At 48.6% G+C, this 27,546-nt stretch overlaps 1 protein-coding gene across 1 annotated transcript in view; it reads right to left on the bottom strand.

Annotated features, from left to right (window-relative positions):
- Positions 1 to 1,463: 1,463 nt before the first annotated feature.
- LOC135965073 (uncharacterized) overlaps positions 1,464 to 27,546 on the bottom strand; it is a 45,765-nt gene continuing 19,682 nt past the window's right edge. The window contains exon 5 of the mRNA XM_074000698.1: positions 1,464 to 1,873. Coding sequence (XP_073856799.1) covers positions 1,521 to 1,873 — 353 coding nt within the window. The 3' untranslated portion in view covers positions 1,464 to 1,520. The remainder of the gene's footprint in view (positions 1,874 to 27,546) is intronic.

The following is a 27,546-nucleotide window of genomic DNA, read 5'->3' as shown; positions in this document are numbered from 1 at the left end:
CGGCCTCCCTGCTGGGCACAGCCTGAGCCACACAGGATGCTGAGGTGCCCCAACGTTGGGGTGCTCAGAGCCACTCAGCTGAGATCGTGGTGCTTTCTGTAACCACCCTCGTTTCTTCACGGTATAGATCTGGACTCCATCCTTTGCAATGTGTGAGGTTCTAGGAAGAGGCTGGCCAGCTGGGGAAGTGTCCTGGGCTCTGTCCCAGTGATGACGAACTTGGCTCCCCACAAGGGCGGCCTGTTCACCACAGTGACCCCCGGGGACCACGCCTGCACCCACCTTGCTGAAGATAATTCACTTCTCATCCGTGAAAGAATAAAGCTAGACTAACTCAATTTCACACTCACTTCCAACTTTAACAACTTGTGTTAGGAAATCAAAGACAAGGACTCTGACCACGTCACAAACCCAGGAAGCAAAATCCGAGACTAACGGAATGATGCCACCTTCGCAGTTCCGAGCTTTACTAGTTGTTTTTCTTTTCTGGCCTGTTTTTCTCTTTTGGTTTAAATAATTAAAGACCCTCGTTGACAAGAAAAAAAATTCTCTATGAAACTAAAAAAAGTGGTTCTAATTAAACATTTAAACATTCTTCCATATGCTTTATAAACAGTTGAAAGTACAGCTCTACTTAGTGTTAAGTACTTTAACCAAATGAAAGGTTAATTATACAGACTGGCAATTATAAAAAATAAGGCTACATATTCGTGGCATCATGAATAATTAATAAGAACCGTTTGATTTCATTCAGACCAGGGATTCTGTGCTAATAGGCTCTTAGCTGTCTTGAAATAATGGTGAAATTTTAAAATTACTTTTGTACTTAAACACGTCCCCGAAGTGAAGCACAGCGGTTAACATCCATCATGGTGCCCAGCAGAGCGACCCGCCCTACTATGGCCGACACCCTGATTCCCGAGGGCTGCATCCCGGGGCTGTACTCGTGCAGAGAACGTTCAGGAAACAGACCAGGTGGCAGGAGGGGGTCTTGTCCTCAAGGAACCTCATGAGTCTTGCTAGGGGGACAAACAGCGAGAGAATGAAACCGGCAGCCACGGAATCTGGACAGCGATGCCCAGGCCCCGCCATGCATAACCCCTGGCTGGCACCTCCCTGAGACCCGTCTGGCACAGGCAGCGGCAGGGTCCGGCCCTTGGAGCGCAGGGATGGCAGAGCAGGGCCATCAAAGCGGGTGGCATGCCCACAGCGGCTTCTCCGCAAGAGCTCCTGGCTCTCAGGGAGCTGAGGGCTCCTCAATGGGAAATTCTGGCTGAGCTCCAGGGGAAAGCGGGTGGGAGGCCTGTCTCCTCTGCCCCCATCTCCTCTGCCCCAACCCTGGAAGAGGGTCAGATATCAATGCTAACTCTTGTGCTGACTCAATTAAATCAAACAATTCAGAAAACAAACTTGCTTTAAGTATTAATTTCCTAAAAAGAACTAACATGAATTCAAATAATTCACATAATTAAAATGATTTTAATTGTTAATTTAATTAAAACATCTCCGTTTTCACAGCATCATGTACCCTGGTACTTTCTCCTTATTGCATTTCCCATCTTCCAGGGCAGGTTTCCTTCCACCCAGGGCAGCAGCGACTCTGGTGTCTCGGGTATTCCCAGGCTTCCGTCAGCCCCTGGGGGGCTTACAGTTCTGCAGCGGTCTCCATCCTCATTAATCTGCATAAGAACATCCGTCCGCAGGGATGTCCTGTGGCCCCGTGGCCACATCTGACGTGCAGCTAAACGCTGGGCGTGTCGCCTGGTGACAGCAGATGACACAACTGTGGGCAAGGTAGCACCTCTGGGCGCCGACACTCTCGATGAGTTTTTTACAAGACCATTCTTTAATGGGTGAACCCTGAAAGGAAACACTAAAGATTGTTTTTAACTATTTTTATATCGAGACAAATCTTTGTCAAACGTTCACTCAATGCTAAATGTCACTTCTCCAGCCAACCCCTTTAAGAATACCTAAAACTTAAGACTGGAATGACGCTTTCAAACACATACTCTACTCATGCATTCCCGGGAGCAGAGAGCAGCTTAATGTTTTCACGCTACACAGGCATGAAGTTTGGCGAAGGCATTTTAATATTTTTACCTGAATATTTTAATAAAATCAAAAGATCATTTTCACTCTAATACTCTACTTAGAATCTAATTTTCCATTAAATAAACAGTCAATGTTCAGTAACCCACATGCTGATAAACTTTTGAAAACTTTAGAAAGTATTAAGTATAATCAAAGATTACTTTTAATTTTCGAGCTGCTAAGAGCCTGTGTCAGGGAACAGAGTTGAGATTGAAGAGATAAAAGCACGATGATTTTCTTAAAGAAAAGCGAAATTCGTAAAAGAGACCAGGTGATTATATAAAGAAACACAGAATCCGTTTTCAGAAATGGCAAACATTGACCACAGAACACCAGTGTTGCCCGTGATGAGAGAAACAGTTAAAAGGAAGAATTCACGGTGGCCCAGCATAGATCAGGTGTGGGAGGACAGAGACGTGATGAAATGATCCTCCTTCTAACTTCCCAGAAAGGCACAAATGGCCAGCACTGTAACTGAAGACCACGCAGGCACCAGTGTGAACTCAGACTCCATGGCCAGCACCGTAACTGGAGACCACATGGGCAATGGTGTGAACTCAGACCCCACGGCCCGCACCGTAACTGGAGACCACACGGGCACCAGTGTGAACTTAGACCCGACGGCACGTGCCTGGGCTGCTCCAGCCACCACCAGAACCTGTTCTGCAGCTGAACTGGAAGCTGATTCTGGAAGGAACTGAGGAGCATGAGGACGAGATCCTTCTACCTCAACAGGGATCAATTTTTTAATGATTTCTTTCTTTTAGAAAACTGTTAATAAAATACTTTGTTCTAAAATGACCAGGATTTCAGCAGCCTCTACATTCCTTCATGTCAATCAAAGCTTAGGCACGTGGGTTACTTCACTGTTCGCGACACCCTTTTGAAATAAAACCCGGGGCCGCCTGTGTACCCAAGAGCCTGGGCACTGAACATTCAGACAAAACGTCCAGGGCGAGAATGTTCACGTCCCAGCGGTGCGGTAGAGTGGATGGGGGGAGTTCGAGCCACAGGTGGCCACGCCTCCCCTGCCTCCGGCCAGTGCCCACTGCTCACGCACTCCTTCCTCGGCCCATCCTGAGCCACGGGGCCCTCGCGTAACCAAGGCCACTGCGGTACCTCCAGGAACAAACTGGTTACAGGTGGACTGCTCTCTACGCAACGTACAAAGATTGTTTTTAAAACTGCTCGTCTCTGGAACTTATCCCAGTAACAGGCTAGATTAAGAAAACTGACTAAAAACAGTAGGAAGAAAAACTCACTCTACCCGTTGAGGCAAGAGAAATGCACACAGCCTCTGAAATAACTGCAGAGGAGTTTTCCTGGGTTAGGTACGCGGTGGGGTGACCCTACCCCATAGCGGGGCGATGGCACATGGTGGGAACCAAGGAACATCTCCGAGTAAATGTAGGAAAATGCACTCAACTCCCAAACAGAGAGAGAAACTGCCTTTTTCCTTAAAAGCTTCTCTCTTTTATTCTCAGAAAGACTCTCTTTGGTGTCTTGACTGCTGAAGGGACAAGCCTGTCATCCCCAGAAAGCAGCCCTGGACAGTCTCCAGATCCTATGGCCCTCAGGCCCACCTTGCCTACTGATGATCCCACATTACGAAACCTAATAATCAGAAAAAGCCTCCCAGTCCGCAGCTCACAAGTGACCTTTTATTCAGGGAAATGCTAATAAAAACCTGGGGCTCTGTGTAAACGCTGTCCCCTAGGTACTGAGGCTCCACACAGATGGCACACAGGGAGACAGGCCTCACCCCTTCCTGGTGTCCCATGTCTCTCCTCACATTTTATTAGCTGAGTTTTGTGACGGTTTGTTACTTTTAACCTGACTGTCCAAGGCAGCTGCACTAAACTAATTGTCCAGGGCAGATCCACTCATAATGACCATCAGCTCAGAGTTGGAAGTAGCACTGGAGAATGAGGTGGTGTCAGGGCACTATGCTTCCCTGCCCTCTTTTCCAGGGATGCCAAGTAAGTTTCTGCCATGGCTGATGATGTCAGCACTACACTAACATTACTTCAACGGCAGACCACCAATTAATACTTAATGAACAATGCCCTTAAGAGCAAAACCCCATCTCTGCCAAAAATACAAAAAATTAGCTGGACGTGGTGGTGAGCGCCTATAATCTCAGCTACTGGGGGACTGAGGCAGGAGAATTGTTTGAACCCAGGAGGCAGAGTTTGCAGTGAGCCGAGATTGCACCATTGCACTCCAGCCTGGGCAACAAGAGTGAGACTCCATCTCAAAAAAAAAAAAAAAAGAAAAGAAAAGAAAAGAAAGAAAGAAAGAAAGAAAGAAACGATTCTCATGACCCTGTCAACATCTTCAGTTTTTCCCAAGGATAGTGTAAAATTATCACACAAAACGTAAACCCAATTAGATCAACGTTCTCTCCTCACCAATCCATACCTAAATCCATATTTCAAAATGGTCCTCAATTTTTCACAATTTAAGAAGACTGAGAGGAATAACCATGAACAAGCAAGGTTTACACAGACGTCAGTCTTCCCAACTCTCGCTCAGGAGCTCACCCCAAACTCCTCCTGTGGAATCAGCCCGGATAACAGTTCCTGGTGGCCGCACAAGAACAGAGGGTCCCACGAACCCATGACAGACCCCACCATTCAGCCCCAGGCAGAGGAGGGAGGTGGACGGTCACGAAAGACAGAAAAGCAGGGAACTGTGATTCTTCTGAGTTAATGCAGGTGATTGGGCCAAAAAACAAGGCACATCCACCTGTGAATGGGGTGAGCTCCCAGCTGGCTGTGCAGAGGCTGTAGATATGAAGGAACTCACTTCCCTGCACACTGAAGTGCATGAGCATCTCCACATCGACCGCACCTGGGCTCTGCTCGCCCCTCACAAACTAAGATGACAGTGGCTGCTTCTGGACAGAATGTCAAGGACAGATGGACAGACATCCTGGACAGACACTGTACAGAGACCAGGGGCTGGGAAGGGGGAAGCGGCACAGCCTTGGGGCCAGCAGGGGCGAGGCCAGGAAGCCTCGGTGAAGGCCTGCATCTCCTCATCCAACAGAAGCAGGAGGGGCCACCCAGTGAGGGCTGCAGCTGCGGTGAAGTGGCCAGTGGGACATAGCAGGAGGCCGTGGCCAGCGTTACCCCCAGCCCAGGAGGAGGGGCCCAGCTGCGGGCACTGCCCCGGGAGCCAGAATCCTGAGCCCCCAGGGAAGGTGGGAAATTGCCCCTGGGCACTGGGTGCTCAGGCTGGAGGTGGTGAGACCTCGAGGCCCTGCAGTCGGGGAGGTGAGGGCAGAGATGGCCAAACTGCAGCTCAGTGAAGGGCTTTGTCAGGAAAGGCCCTCAGAGGCTGCCTCACCAGCCAGGGGGAGGTTACTTCCAGCCCAGAGGCTCAACAGGGCCCTCGGTGGTGATGCTTAACCTTGTCCTCTGACAGAGGACCATCGAGACAGAGTCACTCAAACCTCTGCCAAGCTCTGCACCCAAATGAAGCTGTTACCACAGACGCTGAGGCAGGTAGTGCTCATCTCAACTCTGTACAAGTGGTTTATTTAGCCAGTTCTCCAAATTCTTAATGACAAACCACACTAAACGTGTGTTTTCAGTATCACCTATGCTCATAGCTATGTATAAAATAACTACCACAAGGAAAACTAGGTGGTGAACCCAGGAGGAGGAAATCCCCACGACGAGTCGAGAGAACACCAACGGACCGTTGGCTCTTCCCGGCTGAACCCAAGAGCACTTGGCTGGGCTCACTTCCGTTCTAATTTCCAGATTTATTTTTACTTTCCCACATTTTCATTATGAAAATGTTCAAACATATTTAAAAAGTGGAAGAACAGTACAACGAGTGGTCAAGTTTTCTCCACGTGGAGCTCCAACAACTGCTAACATTTCGTTAGATTTGCTTTCTCACTCTCTCTGTAGATCAGACAGAGAGACAGATTTGTTTCTTCTCTGGAGCCACTTGAAGGTGAGAGGCTCCTGCTGCCTCACCGAGTCCTCAGGCACACGTTCCCTAGGAATAAAGGCCCCTCTGCAGCCGCAGTACCATCATCAGCAGACAAGAATGATTTCAGAGCATCGTTGTCCAGGTTATGTTCAGGTAGCACAATCGTTCCGAAAACGTCTTTTCTATCCGGGCCACACACTGTGCTGAGTGACTCTCCTTCCCCGTCTTAGTCAGGGACAGCCTCGCACCCCTTTTATCTGTGATCTTCACTTTTCGAGAAGATCATTGCATTGTCCTGCAGAATATCCCCTACCCCAGAGGCATCTGTTTCTAGGGCCATCATGAAATTCCCTACTATGCACCTCCATTCCCTGTAAACAGGAAGTTTCAGTCTCGAGGCGCGATCACCTTCTGTCAAATGCTTCTCGGCAGCTTCCGGGTGAGGCTGCTGCTTCACGAGGGGCGCGAGCTCCTACTCCTGGTCACTGACGGCACGGCCGCGACCAGCACCACACCCCGAATCAGAAACGTCTGGAGGGGCCGCGGGCAGCCGAGACACCTGGAGGTGCGAACGGCACAGGCGTGGGGCAAGAACAAGGTCAAATCATAACGGAACGTCTGATTCCAGACACTTCCACCTGGGTAAGATGGTGACATCTCCCTAGCAAGTATCTGAAGCCAGAAAGCATGACAGAAAATTCACGACCTGCCTTCGTTCACCCAGGCTGCTCTAACAACACACCACAGGCTGGGCAGGGGCTGGCAAATGACACAAGTTCATTTCTCACAGCTCTCAGTCTCAGTCTCAGGCTGGGAAGTCCATAGTCAAGGCCTGACAGGTTTGCCTGGTGAGGGCTTCCTGGTTCATAGACGGCGCTTCTCACTGGGTCCGCACACCATGGAAGGAGCGAGGGAGCTCTCTGTAGTCCCTTTTCTGAGGGCACAAATCCCATTTATGAGACCCTCACGACCTCCTCACCGCCCAAAGCTCCCCCTCCTAGCACTATCTCCTCGCGGGTGAGGATTCCAACTTGTGAATCTTGGGGAGACACAAACATTACAAAAGCCCATCATTTAATTTTTTTTAAAGGCATTTTTGCTTCTGCAAAGTCTCAAGATAAAATCAAAAGAAAGAGGTCTGAGTCAATCCACACAGTTCTCCCAAAAAGGGAAGTGATCAATTGCCACCACTTTTTATCCGAGACCTGCTGGGTGCCCCGGTCTGCATGACTGATTCTAAAACGCCATCCTCTCCTCTGCCACTCAGAGGTCAGAGTCAGTCCAGAGCTTAACACCAAGGCAGAGCTGACTGAATGACACCAGCTAATCCAGTAAGACAAGCCAAGACTCCTGCCCAAGGCCTAATCCTTCCCCCAGGGAAACATGGAAGGGCCAGACACCTGGCAGCCCTTCCTTCCTGCTCTAAAGCCCCAGAGACACAGCGCCGGCCAGGTGTGTGCCTGGGGCAATGCACAGTAACGTCAGCTGGGCACCGAGTCTGAGAACATGTTATCAAGTAAAAATGAAAACAAGACTGCTGAGAAAAGTTCATGCTTAATCACCTCTGGGCTAAATTCTAAATACAATGTTATTTCAGAGCTAGGTGGAAGTAATTCCTTAAAAATAGATATGAACAGTGACTAGCAACCAGGGTGATAAGTACTCAATATGTGTTTGATGAATAGATGAATTTTTAAAATTTATGAAAAGAGCACGCTCTATTTAGGAGAATTCTATTTAATTGGATGTCCTAACTAGACAGTGGTTCCTTCGTGCTGACAGCAGAGTTTGTTTCAGTTAACTCAAAAAATGGTAAGTCACTCTAACAGAAAACCAAAAGGCTTTACAGAGAGTCAAATTATGGTGCCAATTCAACCGTGCATGGCAATTTCACCTTAATATTTAAATTCTCGAAGCACCATACTCAGAAAACAAGACATAACATACATAAATGCATCGACTAAAGCACCATCATCTAGAATTTGACAAAGTTTGACTGTGAGTTTCAAGAAAAGGGCTGATGAGGCCAAGAAGTTCCTTCCCCTCTCCCCTTACCTCCCATTTTGGTGACCAACTTAACGCAGAGAAATTCCTGTTTCAGGTTTGCACACATTGGAACAATCCTGGTATCTATTCCCCCAAGACACCAACAGGCTGAAGTCTGCAGGGTGCACATATTGAAAAATCACAGGAGCACTAGAGTGGCGGAAAGAGGTGCCCGTGAAGACGTCATCCTTTCTAAGACAGGGTCTGATTCCGCCTCCGGGCCCTTTTGCAAAAAGCCATTGGTACAAATTCATAGCCACCAGGAGGAAACACGCAAAAGACCCCACTGCCCTCCTGGCTTCCCAGAAGGCCTCAGAAGGATGAGACATGGAGCCTGCGTGCAATCCTGGACCCTCCTCCCTGCATTCAGTTTGACATGTGTCACTTGTTTGACTGACGGAGGTCCCACAATGGGCACAAGGAGACCCGTCAGGTCAAGAGGGTGCTGCCCGGCTCATGGTCCACACATGCGGACCTGTCAGGTCAGGATGCCCGGCTCATGGCCCACACGTGGGGATGCGTCAGGTCGGGAGGGTGCTGCCCGGCTCACGGTCCACACATGGGCATGCGTCAGGTCAGGAGGGTGCTGCGCAGCTCTCAGTATCAGCCACATATGCACATTCTCCACTGAAGCCACTGCATGAAACCACTGCATGAAGCCACGCTGGAAGCACTTTCTGGCAGGTTTAGGAGGCTCGTGTCCAAGGTCATTAAACACATGGCAAGCTCGCCTTGGAGGCATTTTACTTTGCCTATGACAATGAAGCATTCTCATTGCACTGAATAGAGCACGCTTTCTTGTTCAGTGCCTCGTTGAAATAGGCATTTTGTACCTGTCTTACAGATTACATCAAGGCCCTAATACATTTAGACCCTTGTCTCAGGTACACACAAAGCAGCGGCATCTCTAGAACATGTTTTGGACCACGGGAGGAAACCAAATCGCAGCATTATCCATTGATGTTGCTTAAAGTGTATTTCCAAATGTGTCTCCCGAGCCCGGCCTGTGTTCACGGCTTCCGCTGACCACACGCCATCTGCTGGGCACTCTGTGCACTTTCTCTCACACCCGCCACGTCTGTGGTCCTGTGCCTATCCCGCCACACGTCCCCACGTGGCTAAATCTCCCACACTCACCACGCCTGTGGGCCTGTGCCTATCCCTCCAGGCGTCCGCACCTACCACGTGGCTAACGCACACTTCCTACAGGCGGCAAGTGCCTGAACATCCCCACGGCTGGAGGGGCTTTGGGTAGGTTCTACAGAACCCACAGACAGGCATGGCCACCCCGCCCACGGCCACCAGAGGCTTTGCTTTGTCTCTAGAGGTGCCCTTCGATGAGGCGACATGGCAGATGACCCAGTGTTAGGTAATTAAGACTCAGGAAATCACGGCCGTCTTACCTTTAGAACTCACCTCTCTCCCCAGCACTATATCGCGAAGGGTGGGTCGCCAGAGTTGGGGAAGAGATGCCCAAGGCTCCCTCCTGCCCTGACAAGCTGGGACACTGCTCCCCTCTGTTGGTTTCTCACCGCACCTCAATAAACTGAGCTCACAGCAAGAGGCAGGCATGGGCTGAGTAGAAACACACAGCAGACCCCGGGTGGGCAGGACAGAGGACGACGGTGCTCGCGGAGACGAGGGTGTGCCCCAGGAAGAACGTGCACGCGGGGTAGAGGGTGCGCGCGGGGAAGAGGGTGCACAGGCCCCGAGAACCTGGTGGCAGCAAGGCCGGTCAAGGCTGAACTCCAACAGAGGCAGCAGCAACGGTGTTGGGCAAGTCACAGAGAAAGCACCACCCAGAGGGGCTGCATGAACCAGCAGCGACCCCAACCCAACGTGCTCATCGGACTGGGCACACGCACACGCTGTGGACACGTGTGAATATGTTCCACTTAACGTGATGTTACATAATAATCAACAGTGTTAAACCCACGACTTCATTACATGGCATCTGGCACATTGAGACTTTTTATTCTGTCTCTCTTCCTATACAAAGAAGTGGAAAATAGGTCCAAGATCATTCACAACAAATTATTGCTAATTGAAACAAAAAAAAAAATTCCTACCCTCACCTTGGAGGATCTCAAGGCAACACCTCTTTCTTTGAGGTCATGGTTGGGACCCTCTCCGGACCCCTAGATGGGTCTGAAACTGCAAGGAATCCCCAAATGGGCAGTTTTGGGGCCAGCACAGATGCCAGCCACACATCCAGGCAGGTCTTGGCAGGTTGCTCCGTGACTTCGGCTGGGTCACTAACCTTTTCTTGCACTCAGAACCTGCCAGGAACGAGGGCACTGGCCCGCACGTCTCTGCTCCCAAGGATACATCCCCTATGTTCCGCTGCACTCTGGGTTCCATGCCTTAGATCCCAGGCACCTTAAAGTTGACGTTTCCCCACCAGCCCTCATGAAGTTGATACTCAGATAACGTCCTTCCTCTCCCACCTGGTCAGTACCCGGGGAGAAAGGAACCCGGGTCTCAGATTGATTTTCTGCCAGTCCATCGAAAAAACAACTGGCCAGCAGCACTGGTGCACAGCACTGCCAGGTTACCCGTGACGAAAACAAAGCAAAACGAGATATACTCAAGTCAGCTGCGGCAAGTGCTTCTACATCCCTGCTCCAACAAGGAAAGACAGGAGGCCAGGAGTGTGGCTCACGCCTCTTGTCCTTCCTTGTTGGGTCAGGGGTACAGAAGCATTTTGGGAGACTGAGGCAGGACAAATGCTTGAATTTGAGACCACCCTGGGCAACATAGCAAGACTCGTCTCTACAAAAAAAAAAAAAAAATAGCCAGGTATGGTATCGTGCCTGTAGTCCCAGATACTCAGGGGGCTGAGGTGAGACGATCACCTGAGTCCAGGAGGCAGAGGTTGCAGGGAGCCAAGATTGCACCACTGCACTCCAGCCTGGGCATCAGGGTGAGACCCTGTATCAAAATAAAGAAAAAACAAAAAAAAAGATAAGAAATACAGGAGACCACTAATAATTCCAAATAGTGCCTGCTAATTTGAAATCTTTTCCAGATATGGTGAAGGAAATCATTTTTCTTCCTACGCCCATTCTAAGGAAACGTTTCTATTTTTCTGCTATACAATGTGGTAACCTGCCATTTCAGATCCAGGCCTCTTTAAGCAGGACTTGCTGGAGTGCCAACAAAGCAGCGCTCTGAAACCTCAGCATCCTCAGCATCACCCTGGAGGGCAGGTGAAGGATGCTGGGCCTCCATCTCCAAAAGTCACACTGGGGTGGGGCAGATCTGGGGTGAGGCAGGGTTTGCATTTCTAGTCTAGGGCCACACCACCCTAAACACGCCCATCTCATCTAACACATACCAGAGGGAGAAGCCACGTAGGGCAAGTCACAGAGCAAGCGTCCAGGCACCAGGTCACCAGTTGTCTATTTAAATGCAAACCCGTCAAACAGCTTAAGTCAAACAGGTTCACCCTCCTAACACATTGGCCAACACAGCTAGTGATAAATATCACTGCTGTTAGACCTTCTGCTCACTGATGACCAGAGCAATGGCCTGAAACATCAAAGCTGAAGGGTGTGTGCCACGGTCAGGGCTCTGAACACCCCCATCCCAGGCCATCTCACACGGGTGCCTTCACTGGCACCGGGGTCTCACAGACCAGCTCCACGCTCACACTTACTGGGACGCAACCACCCTTTCAGCCTTTCATGCATCTGTACCCTACAGCAGTGTTCAAGGGAGGCTAATTTAAGTAAGAAATGTAATACGGACATCTGTGAACTCTTCCTCCATATCCACTGAGTGGCCGTCCAGAAACAGAAATATTAAAAAGAAAAAGAAGATTTAAGAGTCAAACACAGGGCCGGGTGCAGTGGCCCATGCCTGTAATCTCAGCACTTTGGGAGGCCAAGGCGGGTGGATCACATGGGGCCAACAGTTTAAGACCAGCCGACCAACATGGCAAAATCCTGTCTCTACTAAAAATACAAAAATCAGCCAGGCATGGTGGCACATGCCTGTAATCCCAGCTACTAGGGGGGCTGAGGCAAGAGAATTGCTCGAACTGAAAGGCAGAGGTTGCAGTGAGTGGAGGTTGCAGTGAGCCTAGATCATGACACTGCACTTCAATCTGGATGACAGAGCAAGACTCCGTCTCAAAAAAACAAAAACAGGCCAGGCACGGTGGCTCACGCCTGCAATCCCAGCACTTCAGGAGGCCAAGGCGGGTGGATCACAATGTCAGGAGATCGAGACCATCCTGGTTAACACTGTGAAACCTCGTCTCTACTAAAAATACAAAAAATTTAGCAGGGCGTGGTGTGGGCACCTGTAGTCCCAGCTACTCGGGAGGCTGAGGCAGGAGAATGGTGTGAACACGGGAGGTGGAGCTTTCAGTGAGCCTGGATCGCGCCACTGCACTCCAGCCTGAGTGACAGAGAGAGACTCCATCTCAAAAAAAATAACAACAACAACAACAACAAAAACAAAAACACAGAAACTCGTGGAACAAGCCCTTGCCCCACTCCATGTCAGCTGTGCTGTGCCACCCAGGAGCATGCCAAGCTCAAAGAGTCATCCACCTGCCTTGCGTAAACGATGTCAAAACTCAAATCACAGAGACTGAGATTCCCTAGCCCTCGCCATGTGCATGTCACTCACAAGCAGGCATGAGGACCCCCGCAATTCACAGGGAATCCCTCTGGCCATCTGATGACCATCCATTCATAAATAAAAAGCATTAATTCCAGCGGGGTTGCAGAGGTGTATACATCAATACTTGTTAGTGTTCACAAATGTTCCACTTGCGGATAGAGTGACGTTACAGAATTGGGAAGAACTTCACAGACATACGAGGGGTGCATTTAAGGAAAAAGTGTAAGGAAAAGGTGAGAAAATGGAATATGCTAACCTCTGTCTTTTCATCACCCTCTAAATCTTATGATTCCAGTTCTGTTCATTCTGCAGTGAAAAATAACAAGTGATTCACACTCAGACACAAGGTGGCTTAGGAAACTATGGCTGTTTTACAAAGATGAAACAATTTCGAAGATCAGGATTCCATGAACGTACTTACTTAAAGAGAGAAGAGACTGGGAGTTACACATCAACTTACCAAGGCTGTCCCGAAGTCCAGGAGCCCCTTAGGAGAACAGAGAATGTGCAGTCTCCACAGACCAATGCAGGTGGCTGGGCCCAAGAGTGGGGACGGGTAGGCTGCAGGAGGCTTGAAGAGGGAGCTGTACCACCAGCCTCTCGCAGAAATTCCTAATTAAACCCTGACAGCAACTCTGTTTAGTGAATTGTCTCCTGGTAACTAAGAAGAGTGAAGCTGTTGAAAGCCTACAGCCAACCCTCTGGATAACAGTTGAGATGTATTTTAGAGAAGGAAATGATCCTGTCACAATCCCAGTCCTGCCCACAGCTGCAAGCACGTCCTGGGAGTGCGGCTTCTTGCTCTGTCAGCACCAGAGCCCACTGTAGTGCCACACGGGTTCTGCCCGACCTTCCCACTTCAGGGAGTCTGGGCAGGTGCAGCTGAAACACCCAGGGGGCAACCCCCACCCTCACTTCTCAAAAGTACATGCAGAGGCAGACAGAATGAAACACGGCCCCCAAACCTCAGACGTACGGTTCAGCGGCACGGCCCACCATAGAGCCACATGGGATTTGCCCGACGCCCCCAATTCACAGAGTCTGGGCAGGTCCAGCTGAAACAGCACCTGGGGGGCAACCTCCAACCCCACTTCTCAAAAGTACATGCAGAGGCAGACAGAATAAAACACGGCCCTCGAGCCCCAGACATAAAGTTTGGCACGGGCATCTGTGAAACAAGAACAAAAGTCGCATGGGAAAGTGAGCACAAAAATGAAAAAAATAACAGAATTACAGTGAAGATGGATGAGATGGGGAGGATTGCGAGGAAGTTGAGAAAGGGACTGAGGACCTGAAGGGGGACATAAGGGCTGGACATTCCCGACAAGGTAACAAACACACCTCTGGATGAGGTTGGACATCATCTTCATTATGGAAATAAAGGGGAAAAGCCTGAAAACATCAGTTTCCTACCAAGAAGCAAAAATCAAACTGGCTTCAGATTTCTCCTCTACAACACTGGGTTCCAAAAGATGAGGATGTGGCATCCGTGGGGTCTTGAGGGAGAGCTGGCACAAACGTCCCAGACCTGCCGTCTCCAGAAGCAGCTGAAACAGCCTCAGATCCAGCAAACTCTTGTCTTGAAAAATCTATCAGTGTACACCCCCTTATCAAAGGGACGCGTGGCTGCAGGGGTTGTGGTGTAAGGCAATTTAGAAATCTTACTCCGTGCAGACCCTAAACTTGGGAGGCTGCTGGTCACACCCTGGGAGGACCTCAGCCAGCGGGAAGCCCTGTGCCTCCTCTCTGCTCCATCTCTAATGCCAAGAAACATTTTATGCATAATATTACGTTATTTCCAATTTGTTAAATTGTATCTATTAAGTCCATAAAGAGACCAAGAAAATGTATAAAAACATTGATGACTTCACGGTGGTATTATAATTAATTTTTAAACAAAACATGTTGTCTAAATTTTCCAGACTGAAAAAATACTCTTTTTAGCAAGAAAGGTGCTTTTAAAGTCACCATAAACAATTATATATCCATCCTACGAACGTGGTCTTAAAACAAAAAGTGAAGAGCAAAAACAGCAGAAGGAAGTGCATGAATATGTTGATAACGTTTATCTCTGAATGGGGGCGCTGTTTTGCCTTCCATTTCCCTATGCTTGAAGTGTCACCTCTGTAATGTAATAATAGAGCAAACACCATAGTTGAGGAAACACTGCTGCCCACTAGGACATAAACCAAGTCTCCTCCACAATGCTGCGACCCCAACCTCTGATTTTATCTTTTAAATCAGCTAGGTTCTCTCCCCTAAAAAGAAGCATATTGTATCATTACTCTTTAAAGTTAGGTGACTTAACAGGCATACAGACTTAAACACCTTCTGGAAAGGTGATGTGTCAAGTTTAACTAAGATTTCTTTTGTTCTGAAAAGAGCAGGGGCACGTTCCCAGGTGAGGGGACTCCAGGAAACACTGGCTGTGTCCGATGGGCCCTCACCTGGAGAAACAAGCGCTCGACGCCTCCACCCTCCACCCGGACTCAGCAGGAAAGGGATGCAGAGCTGAAGACAGACTCATCTATAAAAACCCCAACGGCTGTTTCCAGGAGCTACTCACTGTCCCGTGCCGCTGCACCCTGCTCCCCTGTGCAGGTACCGGAGCTGCTGTCCAGGCTTCCCCAGGCTCTCCACGCCTCCTTCCACCCCACGTCAACCTGCACCACCCAACTACCCACCGTCTCTTACTGACCACCGGCCTCAATTCCCGCACAGCCTGGAAACTGCAAAGCTGCCTGGCAGCAAGAGGGGACGGGCAGCGAACGCACCAGCCAGGTGGCACCTGCTCCCACCAGACTGCAGGGTCACAGCCCCTGCCTCATGGAGCCGTTGTTATGCACAACTACACTGGGAAATCAATGCAGCTTTAGCTTTCCTTTGGTGCTAAATTAACTTTATAACACTTGGTTATAACATACATTAATTTTTACAGCAATTACTAAAATAACAACTCATAATGCATTCATTTACCATATTCAGAAAAGCAACTGAAAAACCAAACACACAGCAGAATTTTATAGGACTGTAGTAGTTTTTGTTAGGTTGTCAAATTATTTTAAGCTCAAAATTAAAGTAATTAAATCTGTGACTCTCAACTGGGGGAGGTGGGCACACACAGAGAGGGGAAGTTAAAATCCTTTTTTTCTTCCAAACCTCACACAGACCCACTCGGCTGGTCATTCCCATTGCTGGAATTATGTCCTGTTCCTTAGGTTAAAAACAACTGCCTTCATGCCTATTAAAAATAATGTTTCTTCCTTTCCTGAGTGATTGTGAAATGAGCCATGGTGGCAAGGTAGGCACGAACCGAGGGAAACTGAGTCCATGCCCACATTTGATGGTGGGCAAGAACAGAAGGAAATTGGGTCCATACCCACATTTGATGGTGGGTGAGAACAGAAGGTAACTAGGTCCACATCTATATTTGATGGTGGGCAAGAACAGAGGGAAACTGAATCCGTGTCCACATTTGATGGTGGGCAAGAACAGAGGGAAAGTGTGTCCAAGTCCACATTTGATGGTTAGCAAGAACAGGGGGAAGCTGGGTCCACGTCCACATTTGATGGTGGGAAAGAACGGGGGAAACTGGGTCCACGTCCACGTTTGATGATGGGCGAGAACACGGGGAAACTGGGTCAAAGTCCACATTTGATGATGGGCGAGACCAGGGGGAAACTGAGTCCACATCCACATTTGATGGTGGGAGAGAACAGGGGAAAACTCGGTCCACGTCCACATTTGATGGTGGCTTTTAATGCACTGCAGCCTGTGTCCCCTTGACCTTCACGAATTTTCAGGTAGTAAGAAAGCAATTTTTCTTACTGGAAAGGAGAAAACTAAGTGGCTGCAAAGTAATATAATTTCCTTAAAGCAAAACAACAGAGAACCAACTTTGACTTTTTCCACATTACCCAGTAATTCTAAGACTAAGGGTTTTGTCATGTTACAGCAAATGCCGTTCATTAGGGGGAAATTGGAAGTCAGAACAGTGTGTGCTATTCAAATTCTCAATGAATAATTAACTCAAATGGGTTCAGAGTGCTACAAAATGAAATTAATTTGTTTTTAGTTTAACCCCAAATCCCCAATCCCTTGCCAAATGATCCGCTATGTATCCTACATAAAGGACAGGGTCTTTCTGGCAGAAAACCATTAAAAGCTTTTATTTGCAGTAAGAGAAGCATGCCTTCTTATCAAACAGGTGCATCGCCCCCTTGCGGGGGGGTCACCCATCACCTGCATCCCCGTGTGTCACGGTGTTGCCGCACACCATTAACGCATCAAAATGGAAAAGGAAATGTAAGCAGTGTTTGCTGTCCAAAGTTCACGTCAACAACTCCTTATTATGAAGGCACTTCTGAGCCTTTCCTCCTGCATCTGGGAGCTGCCAGCAACCCAGTTCCAGGAGAGAAAATAGCTCGACACCTCCTGCAGCCCATGGAGTCCTCTTGTTGGGACAAGGTCCCCCCAGGAGAGAGGAGCCCCCAGCAGGGTCAACACTGGAGGTCCTGGGGGTGGGTGGTGCTGGGGAGGCCATGCGGGGAGGGCTGTTCCCTGTTCCCTTCCCCTCAGGAGACAGCTGGCCCAAGGTGACACAGGACCGGATGGGATTTCAGGGTCAGGGACCACGGAGCCCGGGGCTGTGGACCACACCAGCCCAAAGCCACTGCATGCCCCAGACCGGGGCTGTGGACCACACCAGCCCACGGCCACTGTATGCCCCAGACCAACACGAGAAGAGTGCAGACCAACAACATCTTGGTCTACGGTAGGTGTCACGGTTATCGTTCCTAAGAGAGTCCACGGCCACTTCTACCAGGTGCCCTCCACTCTTCCCCTGCCCCAGCTGGTCCCCCTGTGACAGCCGTGTCTTTGAGAACGGGGTGTGGAGCCAGGGGGAAAACACAAAATAAACCACCTGCTACTAGAAACAGCCTCGCTGTCCTCAGGGAGCCGGTCCCGGGGCCAGCCTCGCTGTCCTCAAGGAGTCGATCCCGGGGCCAGCCTCGCTGGACTCAGGGAGTCGGTTCCAGGACCCCATGGACACCAAATCCAGGCACATTCAAGCCCCACAGGTGGACCTGCCGAACCTGCGTGTACAAAGAGTCGGCCCTCCGACACGCGTTTCACATGGCAGGAACACTGTATTTTCTGCGTGTACAAAGAATCAGCCCTCCGACATGCGTTTCACGTGGCAGAACACTGTATTTTCTCCCTGAGTTTGGTTGAAAAAATCCACCTATAAGTTGACCCGCAAAGCTCAAGCTTGTGTTGGACAATAGTCAACTGTACGCAATTGACACTGATTCCTACCAACAATATCCAAATCTTACCATGACCAGCACGATAAAGAGAATGAGCAAAATTTAAAAACTAAAGCAGAGTTTTTTCCTGCTAGTTGGGGCACTGCGTATCCCCTGTGGGAAAGACAACACTGGCCGCTGACCAAACTCCATCGGCCTCTTCCTCCGTCCTGAGGGCATCTTCCTCCATCCTGACAGCAGCCTGGGCTTACCTCAGTCCCAGGGCGGGGGAGGAGGACGCACTGTGCACCCTCCCAGCTCTCCTCCGCCCCTTCCCTCAGGCTGGCCCAAGAGCAGCCTGAACAGTCAGGTGCTGGGAACACCGAGCTGCCCCTCCTCGGCCCACAACCTCAGGCCACCTGTCTCATTTGTGACGGAGAAACAGAGCTGCAGCTGCAGGCGGGAGGCGGGACACGCTGGGATCTACCCATGGCCAGGCCGAGCTACTCTGATCACTCAAGCTTCACTTTCATCACTTGCTCTACCAAATAAACTAGAATAAAATATGCCACTTCCTCCTTTGCACACACTCCCAAGCCTCCCATCCCACTTCCCGGCGCTGACCCCATAAGAACACTTTCTGTGCCTTTCCAGGTATTTTCTATCCTCCTCAAGCACAGAACCACATTCAGAGTGAATTTTTTTTTTTTTTTTTTTTTTTTTACAGAAATGGCACCAGGGCAGATGATTTTTTTTGTACCATTTCTTTGGTTTCTTGGGCATTTTCTGCACCAGGACAGATGGGCTCTGCTCTCCTTCCTCCCCACCGAAGGCTGCCTCACAGCAGCCACACACAGAGCCGTAAGCCCTCGCAAGACTGTGGGTGTCTCGGGGTGCCCCACGTCCCCAAAGACCAAGGGGTCACAGATCCACACTGTCCAACAACACTTCAGACATGGCCTCGAGCCTGGGAACCCTGCTGGCCAGCCCAGGCCAGCAACAGAATAGAGGTGTGAGAGGTAACATTTGCACTTCTTAAAAAAAAAAAAAAAGGCAGATATTCAGTGCCACATTTAAAATGATCATGGCGGCCAGGCACAGTGGCTCATGTGTGTAATGTAAGCACTTTGGGAGGCCAAGGTTGGCAGATCCCTTGAGGTCAGGAGTTCAAGACCAGCCTGGCCAACACGGTGAGACCCCTGTCTCTACTAAAAATACAAAAATTAGCTGGGCATGGTGGCAGGCACATGTAATCCCAGCTACTTGGGAGGCTGAGACACAAGATTCTCTTGAACCCTGGAAGCAGAGGTTACAGTGAGCTGAGATTATGCCACTGCAATCCAGCCTGGGTGACAGAGCAAGACTCTGTCTCAAAAATAAAAATAATAAATAATAACAAAAGAAAAAATATATATGCATTCCTAGTCCCTTGGAGCTGCAGCAACAAAGCTGGTGATATATTTTGGGTGTTTCTAATCAATGTTTTCCATGAGCTACACTGCAAGTCTCAACCTTGACCCTGCTACAGTAATCATCTATTACAAATTAAAACAAGAGCCATAACTCTGTCTCCTACTAAAATATTCTAACTGAGACATGTTAACAGAATACATTTCTTTGGGTGAGAAAGTATCCACCAGGGTGGGGAACAGACGGCCCACCGATTGTGCTGTGGCCCTAACCACCAAGGACTCATGAATCATCCACAGCAAGGCTGGTGACTCAAAAAGAACACTAAATTGCTCTTTGACATCAATTCTTAAACCTTGAGAAACCAAAGTTCTCTTTGTAACAGACTTTAAAAAGGATGAAGTCAGAAGTAGCTCAGCAGAGATGCACCAACTCTTACCTGGGAGAGACACTCCTTGCTAATCACGTCTGGATTAACGGATGTGCTAAAAGCATCTCTTCCAACAGAGACACAAACTGAAAACAGGAATGCCATGAACACCTTCCCCAGATAACCCAGTCCTCACCCATCCACCCCTCAGGAGGTCCCCAGACAAGTCCAATAAGGAAATGACCCCACAGCAGATTCAGGTGCAGGCAGTGAGGGTAGTGGCGTCAGGGAATTCCGCCGTAAACCTTGGCAGCACGCAGGGAGGTGTACCCAGCTGGACAGGTGAAGTCAGAAGTGCAGGATGATCTGGCCATTCCAAATAAGCAGGGCATAACAATTTTGTTAAAATGAAACCCAGCCTTTGAAAAGGCCCGGACTTCCCACAATGTGTGGTATTTATAGTGTGGAGGGCACTGTAGAGAAGTTATCAGAGGGTTCACGACGGCAAGATCCACGGAGGCTCTGCCATGTGCCAGGCATGAGACAACAATTCACACAAAACACCTCATTTCACCCTACACAGAGTCCACAGACTGCTCCACAGTCTCCCAGGTAAGAGTTGGTGCATCTCTGCTGAGCTACTTCTGACTTCATCCTTTCTCAACTGCTTCATGTTTCACCCTACACAGAGTCCACAGACTGCTCCACATTTCACCCTACACAGAGTCCACAGACTGCTCCACATTTCACCCTACACAGAGTACAGAGACTGCTTCACAGAATACTACCAAAGGGGACCATCAAATGATCCCCAAGAAGTAATGAGCGCCTTAAAAGTAAGAAAGCCAACCTCCTCCCCCTCTATTAACTTCCTCTCCTCATTTCCGCAGAACCAAAGAAATATGAAGGGCCAGTGACGCCCCACTGAAGAACGCTCTCCTGGTGGTTACACTCTGTACATAGGGAGAACAACACTGCTCCGTGCTGCATGAGGCTACTATTCTATACTACACTAGTACGATCTGTTTGTTCTATTCTATACTATTCCATTCTCTATGATAGAATACTACAGCTTCACTCCATACTATAAAACGCTGTACTATCTGTTCTATTCTATTCTATTTTCTTCTATACAGAAAGGAGTTAGCCAGCTTGCTTTAGGCAGACAGTAAGGGAAGGGTCCCAGAGAGCCTCCAGCCCATGTTTTGTGCAGATAGGGGGACTTGCACGGGGGGGCCCTCCTAAACATGCTCACAGCAGACTAAAGGTCCCCATGCACACGAGGGAATGGGGTGGAACCACCAGATATTTGCTCCTTAGACAGCGAGACCAGCCCCATCAGCTTCTATATAAAAGCCCTTGTAGTCAACTGGGAAGGGGGCGACCAGCAATCTGCTCTCAGGACCCCTCTTTTCGCTGAGAGCTTAACTTTTAGCTTAACGAGTTCCACTGCACTCACTCTTCGATGTCCCCGTGCCTGTTTCTTCCTGGTCATTAGACAAGAACCTGGACCCAGCTGAGCTAAAGAGCAAAACTCCTGCATCAGTGCTACAGAACACTATCCTCTCTGTTCTGTGCCATGCGACTCTACTATTCCACACCACACTACGTAATATTAATACTATGCTGTGTGTTCTAATCTAGATTGTATTATGCTATGCAATACTACGTCATTAGTTCAACTGTATACTCTACAATACTATCCCACTTGTTCTATTCTAGACCATGTAATACGATTTTTCCTATTGTATACTATACTACATAATGTTACACTGTTTCTTCTGTTCTATGCTACCCTATATAACATTATGCTATTTGTTCTATTCTGCGCTACTCTATATAATTATATTCTGTTTGTTCCATTCTATACAACACCTTGCATCATTTTACCATGTTCTACGATACAAGAGTAGAGTCAGTTATACTTTCATAATCTTTTCCAAGCTCTTACCCAGTAAGAAATGTGATGTTTTACTATGCCTCACATAAATGCACATTTCATGATAATCAATGCCACTTCCTATGGTTGTAGAATTCTGTCTCTATGATTCTACTGATACGGCTTCTTTGGGCTTTTCTTTAAGTCCTTTGCAGTGTCTGGTTTCCTAGTGAAAAGATGACTAAGGTCCCGATAAGATCCTACAAAACCAGCATTCACACAGGCTCACCTGTGTGCACTCTGCTGGACTCCGTGTTGAAGGAGTGACAGGAAGACAGACGGCTGTCGGTGGATGGAAGGCAACAAGCACAGAGTAGATTCCAGAACTGAGACATGTACCAAGGCTCTGGCACAGCTGAGGGTCGATCCCAATTCTAGCCTCTCACAGAAAGGCAGAGGGGACTTAGCACAAAGAGCACGGAACTTTGCTTTAATAAAGCAAATGCTTACCATCCACTGTGAGGAGCTCAAGGAGAAATGGCAGTAGGCTCTACTAATGATACTGCTTTAAAAAATGGAAGGGAGAGGGTACATTTTCACATGGGCCATGTGGAAAGTTGGCTGGACCTGCCGCTGGACCTGACACTGGACCTGCTGCTGGACCTGCCCCTGGACCTGTCGCTGGACCTGCCGCTGAACCTGTTCCTGGACCTGATGCTGGACCTGCCGCTGGACCTGATGCTGGACCTGACGCTGGACCTGCCCCTGGACCTGCCACTCGGTCTGCTACTGGACTGCTAACAAATGCTGCAGATTTTTATGTAGAAAAAAGTACAATGCGTCTGAGAGCAGCTGTCCCAGCTCTGGATGAAGCCGGCAGAAAAAGGAAGCAGCAGAGACGCTGGTATCATTCAGTGGGCAGAGTCAATGACCCTCCTCTAAGTCCAGCAAAGCTCAACCTGCATGTCTGCAACTAGAAATACCAATCATAAGCCAGACCTCCTGGCAAATACCATTGACCTGCTGTAATTCTGTGTGGTGTATTATGTCCCATGTACAGGAAATCTTTCACAAAGCCTTTAACCAGGAAGTACTAACATGACTTTTAATGCAATATAACAGCTTTGCACCCATTTAACATATATTTAACCCCAGTGGTATATTTAAATATATATTTTATAGAACATCAGGCATGTTTACCTAATGGCTCGAACTTTCACAATGTCTCTCTCCCTGAGAGGACAGCGGAGGATCCCATGCACTGTCTCCAGGAACATGCCCCTCCCAGAGAGGATTCACAAATCAAATGTGCACATGCATGCATGCACAGACACATATCACACACACACACACACACATGGACACGCACACCTATATGCAATACATACATTCACACATGCACACACGTTCACATAATCACATAATACCACCACATAACAGACGCGTACACATACACACAACACTCAAACACACGCACACAAACATACAACACTCAAACACACACGCACAAGCATACACACAACACTCAAACACACATGCATATACATACACATTCTGACACACATACATACGTAAGTGTGTAGACATAACATGCACAAATATACATGTATAACTATATACACATGAGCATCCATGCATGCCTACTTGCACATATGTGCAGTCGTGCCTAAACACGTAACACATGCACACACATACATGCAACACAAATACACATGCACACATATACACATGCATGCACATGTACATTACACACAAAGGCACACATACATGCACAACACATATACATGCAATACACACTTTCATACACATAAATGCAAACACACATACATATATACATCCCTCAAAGACCCCATTATTCAATTCTAAACAAAGTGGTTTATCCCCCAAATGTACCTTCCCGTAATTAATAAGCTCTACTGCACATTTCTTGTTTCAAATAATGAGGTCTCACACACAGCACACACACATTTATACTCCAATACGTGTGAACATATAAATAGAAATAGGCACACGGGCACGAAGACCCTCTTCTGTAAAGGTATTCTCAAACTTGAACTGAACGAATTCTGCTAATTATAGTCAGAGTCAGCAAAGATATATATTTGACCTCGGAATGAATATACTCGTTCTTTTCGTTACCCCTGGCAACAGCAAGAATGTAAAACAGTTGTGCGATATCATGTCACTTATTCAATCCCACTTCCTGGGATCTGACCCACTTGGAATAGCGTTTCTGTCTGAGTGATTTCCTTCTGACTAAAATCATGAGACGATTCCTTCTCTTCCTGCTTTCTCTTTCCCAGGCCTTTTCACTGCCCTTTCATCATCTCAGAAATAAATCATACTTGTCAAAATGGAACGCAAAGAAACAGCCTTAGGAGAGAATCCCACAATGGAATGGACCCAAGAGAGGAAAAAATATTCTTTTTGAAAATGTACAAAAGGAAAAGTCAAGAGGCCTGGGTTCCCTCTCATGACAGAAACAGACGTCAGCATAGCAGGTCGCTCAGCACAGTTCAGCTCTGTGTATGAAACAGAGATTCTAGTCCTTGTCCCTGTTTCAAGCTCTGTGTATGAAATAGATTCTAGCCCTTGTCCCTGTTTCATGATGTTGCAGTGAAGGTAACAAAACAGACAAAGGGCACAGGCTGCAGAAAAGGATTTTAAAAGGATGACTTTTAAAATGTGAGCCTGCTTTTCAAGGGCACAATGAGGACATTTTCAAGTATATTAAAGCTGATTTATAAGAGATAGGTATAAAGACTCTACAAGGTCGTTAGACTTTAGACTTACAAAGAAAACAAATCACATTCTCCTAGCATCACCAGTCAGGTGTTCCACAAATACTAAGAATAGCCACTGCAACGGGGTCCACTATGAGGGGTCAAAACATAACCCATGAAGCATGGCCGAGAGCTCCTATAACCTGATTTCTAGGAATCTAATTTTAAACATCCTCACAGCTAGCACATCACAAAAATACAGAGCTCCAAATGCTGTAACACAAGTGCTAACAACACCTAGCCAAAAATATACGAGGCATTTCAGGCAAAAATCCCAGAATCAGAAGAACACAAGTTTTCTAAGTTCTTCAAAAGCCGGTGCTGGTTGAGGCTCCTCTGCAGACTTCAACAAAAGACACGCTAGAATTAGCCATTGACGGTAACCCTGAGTCAACACGCACAGTGTTCGGAAAAGCACAAGGCCTGCTCCGGCTTGAGACCCCTGGGAACTTTCTCTGGACCGCACCGAGTGGACGACTTTGAGAACTCAAAATAACCAACAACCAGTCCATGAACAGAGAAAGAAGACTGCAGCCTCCCTGGGGACCTGGCTCCATGCCTGCCCCCTTTCTTCCGGATACCTTTGCCCTTCCTGGCTCCCTCCTCCACCTGGAGATGCTCTGGGTTCAGGCCCCTCTCCAGTTGTGTCTCGGTCCACAGCTGGCTACCTGTGTGAAGCACCAGGCCTTGAAGGACCATCTCCACCTGCTTCCTGCACTTCCCACCCACTTCCACCATGACACCCAGGCTCTGGCTGCTCTCAGGGATCAGGGCCGCCAGGCTCCCCCACAGGCTCCAACTGGAGTCCTGCCCCCTGGTTTTCAGCAACACTTGGGACTTTCTCCTGGAAACTCTCGGCTCTGGGCTTTAGTGAACTGCGCCATCCAGCTCTTCTCTGGATTCTAAGCAGGGCCTTCTCTGGGTCTTCCAACCCTTCCTCCATTTCCAAATGTGGGCTTTCCTTTGGCCTCCTCTCTCCAGACATGCACGCCTCACACTCTGGCTACTTGACCTGCACTTCTACCTAAGAGGCTCCCAAATGCTCCCTGCTCCAGATTTTCCCCAAGCCTCCTCCTGTATTTCCAAACTTGCAGCTTGCAGTGGTGTCTCTAAGTATCTCTGAGTCAGGTCCACACTTGCTTCTCCTGATTTCCGGCAAAGCGCAACGGCGACCTCGGGGTGCAGACTCGCAGCTTCATCCGCCTTCCTGTACTCCCTCTTCCCCTCCTGACCGAGGCACCGAATTGCTCAGCTCACTGGCTGCCTTCTCTCCTCCTCCGGCCACGGCCAGTGCCCTGCATGAGCCTGCCCTGTCACCCCCCGGCTCCACGGCATGCCGCACATCAGAGACACGATTCTCTCCGAAACCCTCAGTGGTTCCCTAGTATCCCACAGGTAAGGACTTCCACATTCTGGCCCCAATCTAACTTTCTGGCCTCAGATATGCACATGCATATTTTATCTGTGCAAAGAGAGTACAGGCCTCACACCCGCTCTCATTCCTGGGCTCCTAGTTCCTCTTAAAGGTGCTGTATGAGGTACCTATGCACTTTCCAAACACTAACTGAATATGCGCTTGGAGAACACTTACTTGATAATTTTGTGGCATTGCCGGATAACGTGGACAAAGTGAGAACTACGCAGGTGTGTGGACGCTGCCTTGCCCAGACCTCACTTACCCAGACACTCCCAGATGCTCAAGGTGACCAGCCCTATTGGCGCACAGGCAGGCGCAGGCTGCACCCCCACAGCTGGGCCCCGCGAGCTGAACTATAATTACGAAGCAGTTGTTTGCTCCTAAATCTGTTTATGCTGGTGCATTTGTTACACATTACTGAAACCAACAAAGTATGACTCCAAAGAGAGAATAATTGTATGAAAACTAAGTTGGATGCCTTTCAAAGACTTAATATAGGGGAATTTTTTTTTTTCATTTTAATCTTTTTAAAATTGCTATCAAATTAGGTATGGGCAAAAAATATATACAATGTTTGAGGAAATAATTTTTAACGGTTTCATATCTAACATACCTTGCTTCTCTTGTGTTGCCTATTCTCTTCTAGAAGAATAAAAACTGTGGCAGGCCTGCGATGGCTGTGGTTGAGGAAAGAGGCCACAGCCACAGCCAGCAGAACCATGCTCAGCAGCAGCCTAGCCCCGCGTGGAAGAGGCGTGAACACTCTCGGGAGAGGTGGATGTGAACTAACGGTTCCCAGCTCTGACCTCTTTATCTGAATGCGGTGATTGGTTTTATCTGAATGTCAGACAAAAGGGTGTCTACGTCCAGGAAAGACTCTAAACACTCTGGACGCTGCTGCGGCAGATGGTGACCGTGACCCAGTGATACCACTCTCCAGTGGGCAGCCAACCCAGTCTCCTAACCGTAAAGGACATTCATAGCAACACTACGAAAAAGAAACACTACTGTTCTGACCCAGAAAAGTGAAATGTAAAACATAAAATACACAGGTTCTAACTAAGAGGCAGACAGACCGGGCACGGTGGCTCACGCCTGTAATCCCAACCCCTTGGAAGGCCAAGGCGGGTGGATCACTTGAGGTCACGAGTTTGAGACCAGCCTGGTCAACATGGTGAAACCCCATCTCTACTAAAAATGCAAAAATTACCCGGATGTGGTGGCGGGCACCTGTAATCCCAGCTACTTAGGAGGCTGAAGCAGGAGAATTGCTTAAACCTGGGAGGTGGAGGTTGCAGTGAGCCGAGATCACGCCACCGCACTCTAGCCTGGGCAACTCCTTCTCAAATAAAATAAAATAAAATAAAATAAAATAAAATAAAATAAAAGGCAGAGAAACAAAGGAGATTTCCTCTGATCTTAAAAACAGAAGTATTTGTTTCACAGCGTGGATAATTGAAGATCTGCATAGAAATCACCTAGGGTCCCGCCCTCCCTCACAACAGACTGGGATAGAGGGAAGGAGGGCAGGAGGTGGGCCCCTTGTCCACGAGAGCCTCCTCCCACCCCATCCCCTTCCTCAGGAGGGCGGCCTGCCCAGTGCAGGCTCCCTTCTCCCCAGGTAAGACCCTGGCGTCTCTACAGGAACACCCACCTCCCTTCCCTGCAATCCACTCCAGCTGCTCACGGCCAGTCAGGGGGGGCGCTCTTCAGAGAGG

Source organism: Macaca fascicularis, chromosome 9 (assembly GCF_037993035.2).
Source record: "Macaca fascicularis isolate 582-1 chromosome 9, T2T-MFA8v1.1".
Taxonomy (NCBI): Eukaryota; Metazoa; Chordata; class Mammalia; order Primates; family Cercopithecidae; genus Macaca; species Macaca fascicularis.
This window is presented reverse-complemented; position numbering and strand designations above follow the sequence as displayed.